The sequence below is a fragment of the Triticum dicoccoides genome, chromosome 4A (genome assembly GCF_002162155.2).
Source record: "Triticum dicoccoides isolate Atlit2015 ecotype Zavitan chromosome 4A, WEW_v2.0, whole genome shotgun sequence".
Classification (NCBI taxonomy): Eukaryota; Viridiplantae; Streptophyta; class Magnoliopsida; order Poales; family Poaceae; genus Triticum; species Triticum dicoccoides.
Window position 1 is genome coordinate 592,286,127 of NC_041386.1, and position 21,796 is coordinate 592,307,922.

Here is a 21,796-nt window from a genome sequence, read left to right on the forward strand (position 1 = left end):
TTTATTTACATGTGTGCCAATGGTGGTGGAATTTTGCATCAAGCACTACCGATGTGTGATTCTTATTGTATACATATTTCCCTAAACCACACATGCCTCAACCACCGTGAGCATAATTTCTTCTAATGAACTTTTATTTTACTAACATTTTGCCAATACATTTCCATTGCAAGTGTGTGCTTCTCTGTTTCCATTTGTTTTGTTTATAGGCATTTTTCTGCACCCGACTTTAGCCATAATCACCCCATTTGGTATCATTGGGCGGAAGAGAAAGTTGCCTCGTTGTAGATATATATTTCCTTAAATAAAAGAGCTGAGAATTGTTGTTCATAGCAAGTGTTTCTTTTTTTTTTGTGATGCATACCAAGTGGATTTGTTCCAATTCTTCGTGGTGATTGTTGCGCTCCCACGCCTGTTTTTTCACAAGTAATATGTTCAATCACACCAGAAATTGATGCTTCTAATGGACTTACAGTTGTTACTATTATGCGAACATTTTGTTTCAGAAAAAAAATGTTTATTATCATGCGAACAGTGTGTTCCAAGACATTAGAAAATTGTGCTTCAAGTACCCTCGGTCTTTTCACTAAGCTTGTAATAACACTTATGGCTCTGTGTTTAGTTAGGCTTGTCACACTGCGGCAAGCTAGCCAAATTATGCGAAAAAGGAAAGGTATCACCAGTCTTTGTTCAGGCATGTTTGGTTTGTGTGGTTTGACACGAGTTGCGCCATACTTCTATTAGCCCCATGGCCCATAAGTAAAATACACATCTTCCTCTTACAAAACAAAAATACTTTGGAGTTATGCAGCTATAAAATATTTTGGGCCAAGCATGAAGTTCTAAAATATGTTCCTGAATTCACATTTGAAGTTTGTCAAGGGGAAAACATTAATATACAAAGCAACACAAGGTAGATAATTTGGTGAAGCAACATTGCATTGTTCCACGCATCCAAAATAAATAGGAAGGGCACATATCAATATAGATTAAACAAGTACAAGTTAACAGAGACCAGCTTTTCTACTCTCGGGTGTAGGTACACCCGAGTTTGAAAATAAATAAAAAAACATGATCAAACAATGTCAAAAAAATCTGAAATTTGGGGACATGAAACTTCATCAAATGTTCAAGCTTTCTGCAAAAATTCACAGAAAAATAACATCAGAGGAGCTCTTGGCAAAAAAAAACAAAATCAATGCTCTATGCTTGTGCACTGTTTGAGCATTAATTTTTTTTTGTAAGAGCTCCTCGGATGTTGTTTTTAGCTGAAATTTTGCAAAAAGTTCAAACACGTGATGAAGCTTGTTGTCTCGAAATTTCAGAATTTTTGGACCTTGTTTTATCACATTTTTCAAAGTTTTGCAAACTCGGGTGTACCTACACCCGAGAGTAGCCACAACTTTCCCAAGTTGACACCTGAACTTGTGAAGAATCCCTTTGTATGGAACTTCAAAGGTGAAAAACAACAGTGAAAACTAGAGCTGCGTATCAGAAAAAAAATGTGCATAGCGCAGCCCTGTAGGAATTCAAGACCAACACCCTACCAGCACAATCACATCGGAGGGCAGACCCGAAATCCACTATCAACTCAGAAAGACCCCAGCCACCAGCACCACCTTTGTGACGTGTTTTACCCACAATTCTCTCAACAATTGGCGTCAGTCATGGTATTTTGGTTGGGTCATGTAATTCACAGCCAAGAAGTGGAGTGGCAAGCAATAAATCGACTAAGAAATATGTGTCTCACACATCAGAAGGTAAAACTAAAATCATGTTCTTAGCCAATACAATGGCATCCAAGGATAAATATATGGGCCTTTATGGTTGATAATAGATACATCACAAACTTATGCGTGCTATTCACCATGCTTGCACAGCTGACAGGTGTGCGCCGATTTGGCATATTTCTCCAGTATGCCTAACTGCGGTCGTGAACTAAGCAGCAGATCAAACAAGTATGAAATGCCTTAACTTTTGGGAGGAGACTTGTTGTCATAAACTATGCAGGCCCAGCAGTCCAGCACTAAAGTGCTGCCAAGTTTTACAATGTAGATACACAGTTATGCATGCATGAATGTTTAAAGTTTATGATGTATTTGAAAATGTTTGACAATCACAATGGGAACAACCAAAGGAATAGTTCACGATAAGCAGTATCTCAGTCACTCTACAAAATAATTCTTAGTAGACACATTTCACATAATCAAGTCGGAAAGAGTTCTGCCGTTGATTTTGTTCTCAACTGACAAGTGGCATGTACATAACCATTCCAATCTGTCAGTCTAGTTGCATCTTTTATACTTCTACTATAGAAATATGTACATGAATAGGTGTAAAAAGTAAATTACACAGGACATTGTCAATGCTTTCCAAGATGTAATGGGATTCCTCAAAAAAAAGTTGTGATGGGTAAATTTTATGTGTTCCATGATGACTAAATTTGATGTGTTCCATGATAACACTATGCCTGTAAATATCCTCTCCTCTTGGAGAAATGCCAATAAGTATGCTGGTTAAAGAAATCGTGTACATTACCATGTTGCGTCAGAGTAGGAAACATGCATATCCAGCAGGTGCGCTCCACACATTCAGGAAAACTTGGTCCCTCGATTTCCAGAATGTCGAGGGTTGAGTGTATCCTGGGAAACATGAAAATAGAAATGCACACTCCCTTCGCAGGCATTATCCTGTTCAGGTTCAAAGGGACTTTCTCAGCCCATATCGCAACAATCCAGGCCAAGGGGCCTTAAGATCGTTGGGAATACAAGCACCCCTGGTGCAACTTTCATCACTAGCAATCCCATAATGATATGCAAAGACAATTATAACATAAGTAACACAACATAGAGTTCACTTTTATTACAACCCATAATCCATAATGACATTAAGAACTGACGCTAAGCAGCAGTAGCTTTATTGAGGCATATATCCTGCTTACCACCTCCTAACAGAAGATGGTAGAAGTGCTGCTGATAAACGACCTAGCCACCAAATCTGCATCACTTGGATCAGACGGCTGCCAAGGACATCTGCACAAAGTTTGTATTTCTGAATTCAGAGATTACATTAGAGAGATACAAAACATTGTCTATTTCACACTGGTACATTATACAAGTCAACGATAATCATGGTTTGTTAACTGCCTTAAACTTATAATTGGAAAAGGTCACTTCAATAAAAGTTCATTATGATGTCAATGTAATTGGTTCGAATTTAATGAATGGATCATTCAACCACATTATCGTGCTACTAAATGTTTGCTTAATTCGACCACTCTAAAACACAGTTTGTTTAATTCGACACTGACTTTTTAAAAGAAGATAAAGTTTGCTCAGTGCTGGAAAAGTTTCACACTCTCTATGCAAATGGAACTAATCCATTGCATGACATCACAATGTAGAACTATGATCAAGCAGATCATGCAATGCAATTACGATATGTTCTAACTGATGGGATCATCGTTGGTTAGAATTATTACCTAGAGGATAAAAAACATATGTGGCTCCAAATTTAAATTGTGCTTTATTTTCTGAAATATTTCAGATGTAGGGGGAATAACAGTATTATTATCATGTATAGTCTCCCCAAAGGGGAAAAGTTTTATGAGCGTCCTCTCCCTACTTGCAAGAAAGTCGTTAAAAAATACACAACAAACTGACCTTATTTCTGAACTACGTAGCTTTCTGGCACATAGATTTCCCCTCCAGCTTCACCATGTTGTTCGCCACTAATTGTTTTTCTTGCTGCCAAAAATTCAGCACTCATCTCACTCATTCCTTGCCTCACAGCTTCCTCTACTGTCCCGTAACCATGTTCATCGGCATATTTCCTAATATCCTCCGTGATTTTCATCGAACAAAACTTGGGACCACACATAGAGCAGAAATGTGCTACTTTAGCACCATCAGATGGTAATGTTTCATCATGGAAAGACATTGCAGTAACTGGATCCAGGGATAAAGCAAATTGGTCCAACCATCTAAACTCAAACCTTGCCTTGCTTAGTGCATCATCCCATGCTTGTGCATAGGGGTGACGCTTTGCCAAATCAGCAGCATGAGCAGCGATTTTGTAGGATATCACACCTGTCTTAACATCATCCCTGTTAGGCAACCCAAGGTGCTCCTTTGGTGTTACATAACAAAGAAGTGCGGTGCCAAGAGCCCCAATGTTGGCAGCACCAATGGCTGAGGTGATGTGATCATAACCAGGTGCAATATCAGTTGTCAATGGACCCAGCGTATAGAAAGGTGCTTCGTTGCACCACTCGAGCTGTTTCTCCATATTTTCAGGAATTTTATGCATCGGAATATGCCCAGGACCTTCATTCATCACCTAGAAGTTAAGAAGTGTAAATATCAGAAAGACAGCTCCCAAGTTTTACTATTGAATGACATAGCAGGTAGAAACAATTCATCATGCAGAGCATAGTACAGTTCTAAGTTCAACTGTCAGTCACTAGAGCATAAAAAAATGATTCATCACTTAAAGCACTTTACAATCAAGAATTCGAATATTATGTCTTCAATATTTTCTCACGAGTTGGTTTCTGACGACTAATCTCTATACAAGCTTAGCCTATTCATTAAAGTAAGCTACGCCGCACTATAAATGAATATGGTTGTATATACAATGTTTCAAAAATAGTTGACCCATTAGGTACCGGTGCAGAAATCCTGTTTTAACTGAAAATGCAGAAATGTTGGATGATAAACAGCAAACATATATCCTAATAGAAGTGCTCTTTTACATTTAATATATAATCTGTCGATCTGGCAATCATATTCAACTGTACTGGAAAAAATATCTTGTTTATACTATTTACCTGTTACTCGAAATATCTACTTCAATCTTATGCACAAACCAAGCTACAGTTTTGAATGGATAACATAGTTAGCAATCCTGTGAGCAGAATTTATATCGAAGGTTGATTACTCAAAGCCTATTTAGAACGTCCTGTTATTGATTATTGCAATGAAAAACAAACATAAACCATGACTATACATATTAGAATATTGATATTGTAAAGGAAACAACTCTGTAAGTTCAACTTCACTCCTACTTATTATTCTGACCTGCACATCCTTCTCCCATGCTCGGCGAGTTAGTTCCCCTTGAGTCAGCAGCTCTGCAAACTGAGCGCTATCATTAGCATCATAAATGGAACCCGGCCTCAGGCCATCACCAATAGATAATGCCACATCATACTGGTTACAAATGTCAAGAATGTCATCCCAGTGCTCATAAGCAAAGTTCTCCTTGTGATACGTCAAGCACCATTTTGCATGGATTGATCCGCCACGTGAAACTATGCCGGTCATCCTCTTTGCTGTGAGAGGAATATAACGAAGCAGCACACCAGCATGGATGGTGAAATAGTCAACACCCTGCTCGGCTTGTTCAATTAAAGTGTCCCTGAAGACTTCCCAGCTCAGATCTTCAGCAATACCATTAACTTTCTCAAGTGCTTGGTAAATCGGAACAGTTCCAATAGGAACGGAGGAGTTACGAATAATCCATTCCCGGGTCTCATGGATATGGCGCCCTGTTGAAAGGTCCATGACAGTATCTGCTCCCCACATTGTGGCCCACTGGAGCTTGTGGACTTCCTCCTCAATGGAGCTCACAACAGCTGAGTTCCCAATGTTTGCATTCACCTTTACAAGGAAGTTTCTTCCAACAATCATGGGTTCCAATTCCAGGTGCCTCTTGTTGGAAGGGATAATGGCTCGCCCACGGGCGACTTCTGACCGGACAAATTCAGGAGCAAGGTTCTCACGTTTGGCGCAGTACAACATCTCCTCTGTTATGACTCCCTGCTTAGCATAGTACATTTGGGTGTATCGAGGACTACCCAACTTCTCCCTCCTGTCAATCCATTCCTTTCTTATCTTTGGGAGTCCTGTAAAAGTTCAACGCATGCTTATTACAAACAAACTTATATGTCTTGAATTTTAAACTTGACACAATCTATTCAAGAGTTTAAAACTTATTCAAAAAGCTTGACACAGAAAAACTATATCTATTCAATTGAATGGATAAAATAATTATATTGCTATTTTTATGCTATCTAACTTTCCGAGGGACCTAATACATTTCCCTGGATACTTCATCAGTTTTCTTCTACAACACTTTAACTGAGAATATACAGGAGGAAACTACTTTTTCCTGAAGGAGCAAGGGTAATCTCTCCGCAAAGCACAACCAATGTGCTTACTAGGGTAAACTTAAGAATGAAACAGTCTGAAATACTACAACTAAGAAAACATTAGAAGAATATCTGTAGAGATATCCGGTATATGATCATAAAAACTAATACGTCTACTTTGCCTTTTCAACTATTTTCCAAGTCCAAAACCAGGCATCTGATCAATACCATCCGACTGTTGAAACAATGAAACTGTCCATTATTTGACTATAAGATGAACTTATTAACACACAAAAAGGGAAACATCAGAGCAATTCAAGGCACCAAAACAAATACTCCCTCCGTTCCAAATTACTTGTCGCAGGTATGGATGTATCTAGATGTATTTTAGTTCTAGATACATCCATTTCTGCGACGAGTGATTTGGAACGGAGGGAGTACGTGGTTGCATGAGAGCGATAATACAAACACGCCGTCTAATTTCATACTGAACAGCTGATCTAGATGTTATGGCTTATTAGTACAAACAGTCTACATAGTTCAGAACAGAGAATATGGCAAAAGAGATAAGGCTAGTGAGTTACCAAGCCTTGGGCTTATGTTTTGTGGGCCACTGGTGTCATATGTGTCGAAATGCCCGCTATCTCCGGTCAAATGGACTCTCCGGAATGGAACCTTCAGGGCATGGCCTGTTTCCTCATGAACGACTTCACTGCAGAGCATAACCATGGCAAATATAAGATAAAACTGATACATTAGAACACAACAATATTGGCACACTCCCAGTACAGTTGCTAGGCGAAGCAAAAGCAGGAAGCATGCCTGCATTCTTTGGTGCTCCGTGGGAAGCAATCTTCAAATGCCGGGAGCGGCAGAAATTCTGGAGCAGCAGGATCAACTGTGTGTTTGGTTTGCCTGGGTTTTGCTGGCTCTGCTACTGACTGGTCAGTCACTGAAACTGCCTTAGGCCTTGAACAGGTGAGGCTAGCACTCCTGTCCTGCACATCTTGAGGACGCGAAATGCCACCGAAACCAGGCAAAAGTGCAGTCTTGGGGAACTTCATGGTGTTGCAGCTATTGTTCATAGACATTAGTGACGAGAACGACGGTTGCAGCGCGGCCATTTCCTGTACAAGCTACAGATTAGTAGATGCAGGCAGGCAATATGTTGCCTGCCTCCGTTCCGAATTACTTGTCTTGGATTTGTCTAGATACGGATGTATCTAGACTCATTTTAATGCTAGATACATCCGTATCTAGACAAATCTAAGACAAGTAATTCGGAACGGAGGGAGTAGATATTATGAACTAAATTAATACTAGTGACCACCGGGGAATCGATCAAAAAAGTTAATCCAGCAGACGGCGACGGGCAGTTGATCAGATATAGTAGCAGTCCAGCAGAAGATGGACGAGACGCAAGATTGAGACTTGCCTGCGAAATGGAGATGGACGGAGACAGGGAGACTTACGGCGAGACGCTGCGTCGCTGCCGGCGGCGCGGAGAGATCGGCGAGAGTTGTAAGTGAGGGTTTTTATGAGACGATGTAAGTGAGGGTTTGTTTTCGCGATCAGACGTTGATATAAGGCAGCCCGCTGATGGGCTTTGGATCAAGTGGTAACAGCCCATTACTATTTATTTCCTTTTTTAATTAAGAAAACAAGCATTGTCTAAAAAAAAGGATACATCAGAGGATACGCGTATCCCTGGCGTATCGGGGCGTATCCCCGTTCTGGCCGCGTATCTTGCACCGATTCAGCAAAGAGGTGCCGTTCGATGCAAAAAAAAAAAAAGAAGCAAAGAGGTGCCGTATCCCCTGCAGCAAATGCCAAAGATTGCAGTCGTGCTCTCTCTGTTCAGCTTCTTTTTTAGACAAATATCTACTTCCTCTGTTCCAAATTAGTCGTCGCAGAAATGGATATATCTAGAACTAAAATACATCTAGATACATCCATACCTGCGACAAGTAATTCGGAACGGAGGGAGTATTCAACTTTGATGACACGTTTCCATAATTCGTGTGAAAAGATGAATGTTGCCCCTCCTTACATTTTTAACGAAAAAAATATCGAAGGTAACTTCGTTATTACTGGAGGTGCTGTATCTGATACTATATCAAAAAAAAAAGTTAGCTGTATCTGAACCACACGTTCCTACTGTCGACTTTGGGTCGTTTCTGCGACAACAGTCAGTACTAATCTCCACGTTTGGAGTTTGGTCAGGACGACATCAATTTCCTTCTTCGCCATGGACAATTGGGCATGGATCAATCGAACCGATACGGAAAAGTACTCACAATTGGCTTAGAACAGTTGTGATCCCAACCCAGCAAAAACTGGAGCCGTCTCCCACAAATTCATTCAGACCCAATCAACCGGGGCAGGGAGGGGTCTCACCTGAGAAACGGCGGGTCCGGCGAGAGGCGGGCGGAGGAGTTGCTAACAGGGAGAGAGGAGGGGGGGAGCGGATGCGATGGGATGGGAGTGCGCACCTGGCCAGTGGTGCGGAGAGTGAGATTTCTTATAGCGGCCGAAGAGGTGAGGAGAGGACGGGGCACGGGTGGCCACAGCTCGCCGCGGCGAGCGACAAGCCGCAACCGGACGTGGCGGGTGCCTGAGTGGGGGTGGCCACTGGCCACCCAAAATGATGGGAAAACGACGCCAGCAGTGGCGCCAGATATTTCCGCCCGCCGGAGATATTTTCTCCTCGCGCGCGCGACAAGCGCGTCCACCTCCACGGAAAAGCGAGCCATGACGCCTCAACGGACGCAGGATCGCGGGCGGATCGACGCAACAGCCTCGCTGACGGCGACTCGGCGAGGGGGTCGCCGGGTTGACGCAGCGTCACTGCTTCACAGCTGGAATGCCGGTAAGTCGGGCGATTGTGTGAAACGGGGGCGGCGACGGTCGAATGCGGGCGGCCTGGGATCCATGCCGGTGTGCCACGGCGCCGCGGCAGCGGCGGTGGCGTGGTCGCGGGAGACGGCGAGGGTGGCAAGGCTTGTCTGGGCCTCTTGCGAGGCTGCTTTAGAGCGGGTGGGCTCGCAAAGTTTGTGTAGCCTACTGGGGGCTGGCTGGTGGAGCTAGTGAAGCTATTGGGCTGCCCAATATGCACGGGCTTGCATAAAAAACAAGGACGACTATGTGTGTGTGTGTGTTTCTCAAAAAAAAAAAAGAGTATGTGTGTGTGTGTGTGTGTGTGTTTCTGATTCTCAAAAAAAAAGGTGTGTTTCTAAAAAAGGGCATGTGTGTGTGTGTGCGCGCTTCACCTAGGGTTCTAGCCAAAGGAAGCTCTGTTTTCTCGCGTGTGTTTCCGGCAGTTCCTATGGCCTATTCGGCACCGCGGAGGTAGGGGAACCACGTGTATCATTGTTCAAGTGAGTGTAAATTGTTTTCTCAATGTTAGTTTCCCATGTTCATGGTTTGCGCAAAAAAAAAAAGTTTCCATGTTCATGGAGGCGACGTCTTGGTTCTGTAACCGTGGCAGACACGGCACAAATTAGGAGGTCTATGGTGTTTTTGTGCCACGGATCTGATGGGTTATCGCCGTACGCACTTCGGCATGTCAAGGCAATGCAACGACAAGTTTGAGGCCGGTTTTGGTATGGTCAGTGCTTCTTCCGTTTTGCCCTTTTTCTAATCTAGCAAGGAATAAACGGTTCAACAACCTTACTAGCAAGAGGTTTGTCCCCATTGACGATCTTAAGTTCACGTTTATTGGGGTGGACGACAAATCCAACTATGTACCTAGGCGGGAGGGGCGATCACCTAGGGCACAGGCTTGGGGGGGCACCCCTATTTCTCGCTTTAAGAGAGCACAAGGGGCAGCCTCGCGTCTCGAGGAGCCCAGATGGGCTGGCCCACGCGCGAGCGAGGCCAAGCTTGTTTTTCTGGTTTATTTTTACGCTTTCTAGTTTATTTTTTATTTTATTTTGTAATTCTGTTTATACTTTAATATATATATATATATATATATTACAAAAAAACTCTAAAAACATTTGAGAAAGTACTAGAAAAAAGGTTGAACAAGTATTTGAAAAATGTTGATCAAGCATTCGAAAAATGTTGAACAAGTATTTGAAAAATGTTAATCAAGAATTTTGAAAAATGTTGAACAAGTATTTTAAAAATATTAAGCAAGCATTCGAAAAATGTTGAACATGTATTTGAAAAATGTTGACCAAGGATTTAAAAATAATGTTAATCAAGCATTCAAAAAAGTTGAACAAGTATATGAAAATTGATAATGTATATAAAAATGTTGATAAGTGTTTGAAAAATGTTGAAAAAGTATTTGGAAAATTATTTTTAGGGAGTATTTGAAAAAATGTTGATCATGTATATAAGAATGTAGAATGAAAAACAAAAAACTAACAAATAAAAATCCAAAAAATAAAAACCAAAACTGGAGAAGAAAAAATAAAATAAAAAACAAAGTAACAAAATGAAAAAAATAAAAAAGAACATGAAAAAAAAACATTGCAAAACAAGAAAGAAAAAATCAGAGAGAAAAAGGAAAAATGTGTAAAAGCCGACTCTTTCCCTTCTAATTGGCCATGCAATGCCGCCGGGCAACCAGGAGGTCGCGGGATCGATCCCTCGTAATTATTTTACTGAAAAGTTGATGTGACGAGCTGAAGGATTTTGGAAAGGTGTTCGGTTTCTTATTTATTTCAGAAAAATTGAAGTCCTTGTGTGATAGCAATCTAAGGAAATTTCTCATACTAACTCGTCTAATGTTGATCTAGATGATTTTTTTCTCTAAAATAAAAGTATTGCAAGTAACTTTCCGGTCGATGAGGGAGGGTAATGACGGTGGCGCGCCTACAGCACGCTTCAGTGCTTGTAGTCGTCGCTAGGTGCATTGGCGGAGCTGCAACAAGGCCGGATGGGCCATGGCCCATCCAATATTTTAAAATTTGTACACAACTTTTTGTACTGTTGGGCCTTAGAACACCATCACAGGCTATTTCTTTCATTTTGGCCCATGCAGCCTGCCCATAGTTAAGCTTCAAGCTCCGCCAATGGCTAGGTCATCTACGAACCTTGATGTAATTCTTACTTCTAATGTTCTTTATAGTATCTCGACAGTTGATGAATAGATTGAAAGTTTTCTCGCAAAAAACCATTCCAGTTGATTTGAGACAACCCTTGAGATTCTTCAGTTCGCGACGGATGTACTTTCTCTGTTCCTTTTTTTTTGAGGGAAGTTCTTTCTCCGTTCCTAAATATAAGCTTTTTTTAAATATTTTAATACGGACTACATACGAAGTAAAATGAGTGAATCTACATTGTAAAATATGTCTATATACATCTCTACGTAATACATATTAAAATCTTTAAGAGGGTTATAATTAAAAACGGAGGGAGCAGATTGCTATCCAAATGTTTGGCACGTATGACCATCTCTGTACTATCCATATATACTCTTGGTCGATGGTCATGCGTGACTTAGAGCTGGTACAGAGATGGTGTTCGTCCAAGTCTGGCAAATGGGAAAAGATGTGGAGAAATGCGTAAGTGGAGTTGACACTGTAATTGGAAAAGGTGGCGCTACGCAGCTACCAAAAGTAAAAAGTGCAGGCCGAATGTCACCCGACACGGCCCGCTCGTCGTAGGATTCTTACCAACACTACACTATTTTGTATTACGCGTAGCGACCAACAATCAGGTGAGTGGGCAAGTTGCATACAGATACAGTATCCGGATCAGATTGAGCAACCTTTTTTAGATATAGTTTGGTGAAGGGAAAAATATGAGTCATCCACTATAGAGAAACACCAACGCTAATCTAATTAACAACGAAGAAACAAACCAACTCAGTTATGCAATCTTCTAACTAGTCTTTGACCTTGCACGGATCATTGGGTCTCGGGTGCCAATGCAACCAAAATTTTAAAATAGGAATCGCAAATAACATAAAAAGATCTGAAACATTTTGAAAAAAATAGTTGAAGATTTTTTTGTGTGTATGAACATCAACAGAAGCTGTAACATCCTGGAAATTTTTCCCTGAAAAGACATCCGTAGAGGTGTGTGCAAAAAAAGGAGTGTTAATGCGTCTTTTTCAGTCCTGATTTTTTTTTGTATAGACCTCCACGGTTGTCTTTTCAAAGTGCCATTTTGCAGGATGTTAGAGCTTTTGTTGATGTTCATACAAAAAAGAATCAGAATTTCATATTTTTTTAGCTACTTTTTAAAGAAATTTGTGTTCATGTCGGTGCATTTATGCTTGGATTAGATACTCCATGTCCCGACCGAAGTCATTTCTTCGCAAAACTTTTAAATTTTTATACAAGTATAACATTAGATCATGTTTATTTCCAAACAAAAAAAACTTTTGCCTTTCTTTTTTGGTAATTTCTATATGTTTTTTAATTTCTATATGTTTTTTTATCTTTGTGTGATTTTGATCACAGTCGTCCAACTGTTTCGGAGTTTCGAGTACCACTCTACTTTGCTTGTTAATTAAGAGAAGAGAAAGTAATTAACTAGTCCATTTCTGCGAATTGTTTGCCTAAACACTATGTACACTTGCAGCTTGCACGACCACTCTACTAATTAAAGTTGACAACACCAATCAACAAAAGAAGGAGCTGAGCTGATAATCTAGCATCTCCTAATTAAACCAAACCGATCAAAAAAGAGATCGAGTGGCACGCGCTCGATCGATCGAACGCGACCATCAGTCATCACAAGACGGCGTCGATCCCGGTGTTGATACTTAAAAACAAAACGATGATCACGAGACTTAGCTGTATATCACAAATTTGTTACTAATATTTGGTACTGCGGTTATCCATGTTAATATTGCAGTATTGATTTCAGTATTGAAAAAACAGCTCGACGAACGCATGACTCAATTTTATATCATTAATTTCGGTACTAAAATATAGCATAGAGATTAACCACGTTAATATTTCAATACTGAAAAGCAGCACCACGATGACCCGACTAAGTTGTATATTACTAATTTCGCTACTAAAATTCAGTATTGTGATTATCCACCTTAATATTTTAATACTGATTTCAGTACTGAAATACAGCACCAAGATGACCCGACTCTGTTCTATATCACTCATTTCGGTACTAAAATTCAGTATTGCGATTATCCACATTAATACTTCAATACTGATTTCAGTACTGAAAAACAAAACGACGATGACCTGACTCACTTCTATATAACTAATTTCGCTATAAAATTTACTATTGTGATTATACATGTTAGTATTTCAGTATTAATCTGAGTACTTAAAAATAGCACGACTAACAGCTGACTCGGTTCTATATCACTAATTTCAGTACTAAAACTCAGTATTGTGATTATCCACGTTAATATTTAACACTAAAAAACAACACCATGATGACCCGACTCTGTTGTGTATAACTAATTTCGGTACTAAAATTCAGTGTTGTGATTATCCACGTTAATATTTCAATACTAATTTTAGTACTGAACTACAGCACCAAGATGACCCAACTATGTTGTATATCACTCATTTCGGTATAGAAATTCAGTATTGCGATTATCCACCTTAATATTTCAATACTGATTTCAGTACTGAAATACAAAAGGACGATCACCCGACTCACTTGTATATCACTAATTTTGGTACTAAATTCAGTGTTGTGATTATTCACGTTAATTTTTCAATACTGATTCCAATACTGAAAATAGCACTAGGATGATCTGACTCAGTTGTGTATCACTAATTTTGGTGCTAAAGTTCAGTATTGCGATTATCCACTTAATATTTCAGTACTGATTTCTGTACTGAAAAAAACAAAGATCGTGAGACTTAGCTGTATATCACAAATTTCGGTATTCTTCACGTTAATATTTCAATACTGTTTTCAGTACTACAAAACAACACCAGGATGACTAGCCTCAGTTGTATAACTCTAATTTTGATACTAAAATTCAGTATTGCGATTATCCACATCATATTTCAATACTGATTTCAATACTTAAAAACAAAACGATGATCACGAGACTTAACTGTATATCACAAATTTGTTACTAATATTTGGTACTGCGGTTATCCATGTTAATATTGCAGTATTGATTTCAGTACTGAAAAAACAGCTCGACGAAGGCATGACTCAATTTTATATCACTAATTTCGTTACTAAAATATAGCATTGAGATTAACCATGTTAATATGTCAATACTGAAAAGCAGTACCACGATGACCCGATTGAGTTGTATATTACCAATTTCGCTACTAAAATTCAGTATTGTGATTATCCACCTTAATATTTCAATACTGATTTCAGTACTGAAATACATCACCAAGATGACCCGACTCTGTTCTATATCACTCATTTCGGTACTAAAATTCAGTATTGCGAAAATTCAGTATTGCGATTATCCACATTAATACTTCAAAACAGATTTTAGTACTAAAGAACAAAACGACGATGACCCGGCTCACTTCTATATCACTAATTTCGGTATAAAATTTACTATTGCGATTATTCATGTTAATATTTCAGTATTAATTTGAGTACTCAAAAATAACATGACTAACAGCTCACTCGGTTCTATATCACTAATTTCGGAACTAAAATTTAGTGTTGTGATTAACCACGTTAATATTTCAATACTGATTTCAGTACTGAACTACAGCACCAAAATGACCCAACTATCTTGTATATCACTCATTTCGGTACAGAAATTCAGTATTGCGATTATCTACCTTAATATTTTAATACTGATTTCGGTACTGAAATACAAAACGACGATCACCCGACCCACTTGTATATCACTAATTTCGGTACAAAATTCAGTATTGTGATTCTTCACGTTAATTTTTCAATACTGATTCGATTACTAAAAATAGCACCAGGATGACCTGACTCAGTTGTATATCACAAATTTTGGTACTAAAGTTCAGTATTGCGATTATCCACTTAATATTTCAGTACTGATTTCTGTACTGAAAAAAACAAAGATCACGAGACTTAGCTATATATCACAAATTTCTGTATTCTTCACGTTAATATTTCAATAATGTTTTCAGTACTAAAAAACAGCACCAGGATGACCAGCCTCAGTTGTATAACACTAATTTTGATACTAAAATTCGGTATTGCGATTATCCACATAATATTTCAATACTGATTTCAGTACTTAAAAACAAAAAGATGATCAAGAGACTTAGCTGTATATCACAAATTTGTTACTAATATTTGGTACTGTGGTTATCCATGTTAATATTACAGTATTGATTTCAGTACTGAAAAAACAGCTCGACGAACGCATGACTCAATTTTATATCAGTAATTTCAGTACTAAAATATAGCATTGAGATTAACCACGTTAATATTTCAATACTGGAAAGCAGCACCACGATGATCCGACTGAGTTGTATATTACTAATTTCGCTACTAAAATTCAGTATTGTGATTATCCACCTTAATATTTCAATACTGATTTCAGTACTGAAATACAGCACCAAGATGACCCGACTCTATTCTATATCACTCATTTCGGTACTAAAATTCAGTATTGTGATTATCCATATTAATACTTCAATACTGATTTTAGTACTGAAGAACAAAACGACGATGACCCAGCTCACTTCTATATCATTAATTTCGGTATAAAATTTACTATTGCGATTATCCATGTTTATATTTCAGTATTAATTTGAGTACTCAAAAATAGCACGACTAACAGCTGACTTGGTTCTATATCACTAATTTCAGTACTAAAACTCAGTATTGTGGTTATCCACGTTAATAATTAATACTGAAAAACCGCACCATGATGACCCGACTCTGTTGTGTATCACTAATTTCGGAGCTAAAATTCAGTGTTGTGATTATCCACGTTAATATTTCAATACTGATTTCAGTACTGAACTACAGCACCAAGATGACCCGACTATCTTGTATATCACTCAATTCGGTACAGAAGTATTGCGATTATCCACCTTAATATTTCAATACTGATTTCGGTACTGAAATACAAAATGACGATCACCCGACTCACTTGTATATCACTAATTTCGGTACTAAATTCAGTATTGTGATTCTTCACGTTAATTTTTCAATACTGATTCCATTACTAAAAATAGCACTAGGATGACCTGACTCGGTTGTATATCACTAATTTTGGTACTAAAGTTTAGTATTGCGATTATCCACTTAATATTTCAGTACTGATTTCTGTACTGAAAAAAAAAAGATCACGAGACTTAGCTGTACATCACAAATTTCTGTATTCTTCACTTTAATATTTCAATACTGTTTTCAGTACTAAAAAACAGCACCAGGATGACCAGCCTCAGTTGTATAACACTAATTTTGATACTAAAATTCGGTATTGCGATTATCCACATCATATTTCAATACTGATTTCAGTACTTAAAAACAAAACGATGACCACGAGACTTAGCTGTATATCACAAATTTGTTACTAATATTTGGTACTGCGGTTATCCATGTTAATATTGCAATATTGATTTCAGTACTGAAAAAACAGCTCGACGAACGCATGACTCAATTTTATATCACTAATTTCGGTACTAAAATATAGCATTGAGATTAACCACGTTAATATTTCAATACTGAAAAGCAGCACCACGATGACCCGACTGAGTTGTATATTACTAATTTCGCTACTAAAATTCAGTATTGTGATTATCCACCTTAATATTTCAATACTGATTTCAGTACTGAAATACAGCACCAAGATGACCCGACTCTGTTCTATATCATTCATTTCGGTACTAAAATTCAGTATTGCGATTATCCACATTAATACTTCAATACTGATTTTAGTACTAAAGAACAAAACGACGATGACCCGACTGACTTCTATATCACTAATTTCGGTATAAAATTTACTATTGCGATTATCCATGTTAATATTTCAGTATTAATTTGAGTACTCAAAAATAGCACGACTAACAGCTCACTCTGTTCTATATCACTAATTTCAGTACTAAAAACTCAATATTGTGGTTATCCATGTTAATAATTAATACTGAAAAACAGCACCAGGATGGCCCGACTCTGTGTGTGTCACTAATTTCGGTACTAAAATTCAGTGTTGTGATTATCCACGTAAATATTTCAATACTGATTTCAGTACTGAACTACAGCACCAAGATGACCCGACTATGTTGTATATCACTCATTTCGGTACAGAAATTCAGTATTGCGATTATCCACCTTAATATTTCAATACTGATTTCGGTACTTAAATACAAAACGACGATCACCCGACTCACTTGTATATCACTAATTTCGGTACTAAATTCAGTGTTGTGATTCTTCACGTTAATTTTTCAATACTGATTCGATTACTAAAAGTAGCACCAGGATGACCTGACTCAGTTGTATATCACTAATTTTGGTACTAAAGTTCAGTATTCGATTATCCACTTAATATTTCAGTACTGATTTCCGTACTAAAAAAACAAAGATCACGAGACTTAGCTGTATATCACAAATTTCTGTATTCATTACGTTAATATTTCAATACTGTTTTCAGTACTAAAAAACAACACCAGGATGACCAGCCTCAGTTGTATAACACTAATTTTGATACTGAAATTCAGTATTGCGATTATCCACATAATATTTCAATACTGATTTTAGTACTTAAAAACAAAACGATGATCCCGAGACTTAGCTGTATATCACAAATTTGTTACTAATATTTGGTACTGCGGTTATCCATGTTAATATTGCAGTATTGATTTCAGTACTGAAAAAACAGCTCGACGAACGCACGACACAATTCTATATCACTAATTTCGGTACTAAAATATAACATTGAGATTAACCACGTTAATATTTCAATACTGAAAAGCAGCACCACGATGACCCGACTGAGTTGTATATTACTAATTTTGCTACTAAAATTCAATTTTGTGATTATCCACTTCAATATTTCAATACTGATTTCAGTACTCAAATATAGCACCAAGATGACCCGACTCTGTTCTATATCACTTATTTCGGTACTAAAACTCAGTATTGCGATTATCCACCTTAATACCGCAATACTGATTTCAGTACTAAAAAACAAAACGACGATGACCCGACTCACTTCTATATCATTAATATCGGTATAAAATTTAATATTGCGATTATCCATGTTAGTATTTCAGTATTAATTTGAGTAGTCAAAAATAGCACGATTAACTGCTGACTCGGTTCTATATCACTAATTTCAGTCCTAAAACTCAGTATTGGGATTATCCACATAAATATTTAATACTGAAAACCAGCACCATGATGACCCGACTCTGTTGTGTATCACTAATTTCGGCACTAAAATTTTGTGTTGTGATTATCCACGTTAATATTTTAATATTGATTTCAGTACTGAACTACAGCACCAAGATGTCCCGATTATGTTGTATATCACTCATTTCGGTACAGAAATTCAGTATTGCGACTATCCACCTTAATATTTCAATACTGATTTTATTACTGAAATACAAAAGGACGATCACCCGACTCACTTGTATATCACTAATTTCGGTACTAAATTCAGTGTTGTGATTCTTCACGTTAATTTTTCAATACTGATTCGATTACTAAAAATAGCACCAGGATGACCTGACTCAGTTGTATATCACTAATTTTGATACTACAGTTCAGTACTGCGATTATCCACTTAATATTTCAGTACTGATTTTTGTACTGAAAAAAAGATCACGAGACTTAGCTGTATATCACAAATTTCTGTATTCTTTATGTTAATATTTTAGTACTGTTTTCAGTACCAAAAAACAGCACCAGGATGACCAGCCTCAGTTGTATAACACTAATTTTGATACTAAAATTCAGTATTGCGATTATCCGCATAATATTTCAATACTGATTTCAGTACTTAAAAACAAAACAATGATCACGAGACTTAGCTGTATATCACAAATTTGTTACTAATATTTGGTACTGCGGTTATCCATGTTAATATTGTAGTATTGATTTCAGTACTGAAAAAATAGCTCGACAAACGCATGACTCAATTTTATATCACTAATTTCGGTACTAAAATATAGCATTGAGATTAACCACGTTAATATTTCAATACTGAAAAGCAGCACCACGATGATCCGACTGAGTTGTATATTACTAATTTCGCTACTAAAATTCAGTATTGTGATTATCCACCTTAATATTTCAATACTGATTTCTGTACTAAAATACAGCACCAAGATGACCCGACTCTGTTCTATATCACTCATTTCGGTACTAAAATTCAGTATTGTGATTATCCACATTAATACTTCGATACTGATTTTAGTACCGAAGAACAAAACGATGATGACCCGGCTCACTTCTATATCACTAATTTCAGTATAAAATTTACTATTGCGATTATCCATGTTTATATTTCAGTATTAATTTGAGTACTCAAAAATAGCACGACTAACAGCTGACTTGGTTCTATATCACTAATTTCAGTACTAAAACTCAGTATTGTGGTTATCCACATTAATAATTAATACTGAAAAACAGCACCATGATGACCGGACTCTGTTGTGTATCACTAATTCCGGAACTAAAATTCAATGTTGTGATTATCCACGTTAATATTTCAATACTGATTTCAGTTCTGAACTACAACACCAAGATGACCCGACTATCTTGTATATCACTCATTTCAGTACAGAAGTATTGCGATTATCCACCTTAATATTTCAATACTGATTTCGGTACTGAAATACAAAACGACGATCACCCGACTCACTTGTATATCACTAATTTCGGTACTAAATTTAGTATTGTGATTCTTCACGTTAATTTTTCAATACTGATTCCATTACTAAAAATAGCACCAGGATGACCTGACTCAGTTGTATATCACTAATTTTGGTACTAAAGTTCAGTATTGCGATTATCCACTTAATATTTCAATACTGATTTCTGTACTGAAAAAAACAAAGATCACGAGACTTAGCTGTATATCACAAATTTCTGTATTCTTCACATTAATATTTCAATACTGTTTTCAGTACTAAAAAACAGCACCAGGATGACCAGCCTCAGTTGTATAACACTAATTTTGATACTAAAATTCGGTATTGCGATTATCCACATAATATTTCAATACTGATTTAAGTACTTAAAAACAAAACGATGATCACGAGACTTAACTGTATATCACAAATTTGTTACTAATATTTGGTACTGCGGTTATCCATGTTAATATTGCAGTATTGATTTCAGTACTGAAAAAACAGCTCGACGAAGGCATGACTCAATTTTATATCACTAATTTCGTTACTAAAATATAGCATTGAGATTAACCATGTTAATATTTCAATACTGAAAAGCAGCACCACGATGACCCGATTGAGTTGTATATTACCAATTTTGCTACTAAAATTCAGTATTGTGATTATCCACCTTAATATTTCAATACTGATTTCAGTACTGAAATACATCACCAAGATGACCCGACTCTGTTCTATATCACTCATTTCGGTACTAAAATTCAGTATTGCGAAAATTCAGTATTGCGATTATCCACATTAATACTTCAATACAGATTTTAGTACTAAAGAACAAAACGACGATGACCCGGCTCACTTCTATATCACTAATTTCGGTATAAAATTTACTATTGCGATTATTCATGTTAATATTTCAGTATTAATTTGAGTACTCAAAAATAACATGACTAACAGCTCACTCGGTTCTATATCACTAATTTCAGTACTAAAACTCAGTATTGTGGTTATCCACGTTAATAATTAATACTGAAAAACAACATCATGATGACCCGACTCTGTTGTGTATCACTAATTTCGGAACTAAAATTCAGTGTTGTGATTAACCACGTTAATATTTCAATACTGATTTCAGTACTGAACTACAGCACCAAAATGACCCAACTATCTTGTATATCACTCATTTCGGTACAGAAATTCAGTATTGCGATTATCTACCTTAATATTTTAATACTGATTTCGGTACTGAAATACAAAACGACGATCACCCGACCCACTTGTATATCACTAATTTCGGTACAAAATTCAGTATTGTGATTCTTCACGTTAATTTTTCAATACTGATTCGATTACTAAAAATAGCACCAGGATGACCTGACTCAGTTGTATATCACAAATTTTGGTACTAAAGTTCAGTATTGCGATTATCCACTTAATATTTCAGTACTGATTTCTGTACTGAAAAAAACAAAGATCACGAGACTTAGCTATATATCACAAATTTCTGTATTCTTCACGTTAATATTTCAATAATGTTTTCAGTACTAAAAAACAGCACCAGGATGACCAGCCTCAGTTGTATAACACTAATTTTGATACTAAAATTCGGTATTGCGATTATCCACATAATATTTCAATACTGATTTCAGTACTTAAAAACAAAAAGATGATCAAGAGACTTAGCTGTATATCACAAATTTGTTACTAATATTTGGTACTGTGGTTATCCATGTTAATATTACAGTATTGATTTCAGTACTGAAAAAACAGCTCGACGAACGCATGACTCAATTTTATATCAGTAATTTCGGTACTAAAATATAGCATTGAGATTAACCACGTTAATATTTCAATACTGGAAAGCAGCACCACGATGATCCGACTGAGTTGTATATTACTAATTTCGCTACTAAAATTTAGTATTGTGATTATCCACCTTAATATT

At 37.2% G+C, this 21,796-nt stretch overlaps 1 protein-coding gene across 2 annotated transcripts; it reads right to left on the minus strand.

The window, feature by feature from the left end:
* Nucleotides 1-2,203: 2,203 nt before the first annotated feature.
* LOC119287085 (phosphomethylpyrimidine synthase, chloroplastic-like) lies at nt 2,204-8,682 on the minus strand. 2 transcript variants are annotated; one of them, XR_005140749.1, is made up of 7 exons: nt 8,549-8,682; nt 6,974-7,278; nt 6,736-6,863; nt 5,079-5,905; nt 3,663-4,338; nt 2,942-3,032; nt 2,204-2,776 (listed from the first exon to the last, which is right to left on the minus strand). XR_005140749.1 is itself a non-coding variant. In XM_037566587.1 (6 exons), the coding sequence occupies exons 2-5, from the start codon at nt 7,273-7,275 to the stop codon at nt 3,664-3,666; spliced, it is 1,932 nt and encodes a 643-aa protein (XP_037422484.1). In that variant the 5' UTR covers nt 7,276-7,278; nt 8,549-8,682; the 3' UTR covers nt 2,807-3,032; nt 3,663. The 2 variants fall into 2 exon arrangements, 1 of the variants encoding a protein (XP_037422484.1); XM_037566587.1 differs by lacking the exon at nt 2,204-2,776 and having other exon boundaries at nt 2,807-3,032.
* Between the last annotated feature and the right edge of the window lie 13,114 nt (nt 8,683-21,796).

Excerpts from the sequence above, each read along its gene's own strand:
- LOC119287085 (XM_037566587.1), bottom strand. The coding sequence starts at position 7,275 with ATGGCCGCGCTGCAACCGTCGTTCTCGTCACTAATGTCTATGAACAAT. Across the intron at positions 6,864-6,973 it reads CGGAGCACCAAAGAATGCAG|TGAAGTCGTTCATGAGGAAA; the intron begins GCATGCTTCCTG and ends TATGCTCTGCAG. Across the intron at positions 5,906-6,735 it reads AAACATAAGCCCAAGGCTTG|GACTCCCAAAGATAAGAAAG; the intron begins GTAACTCACTAG and ends GAACTTTTACAG.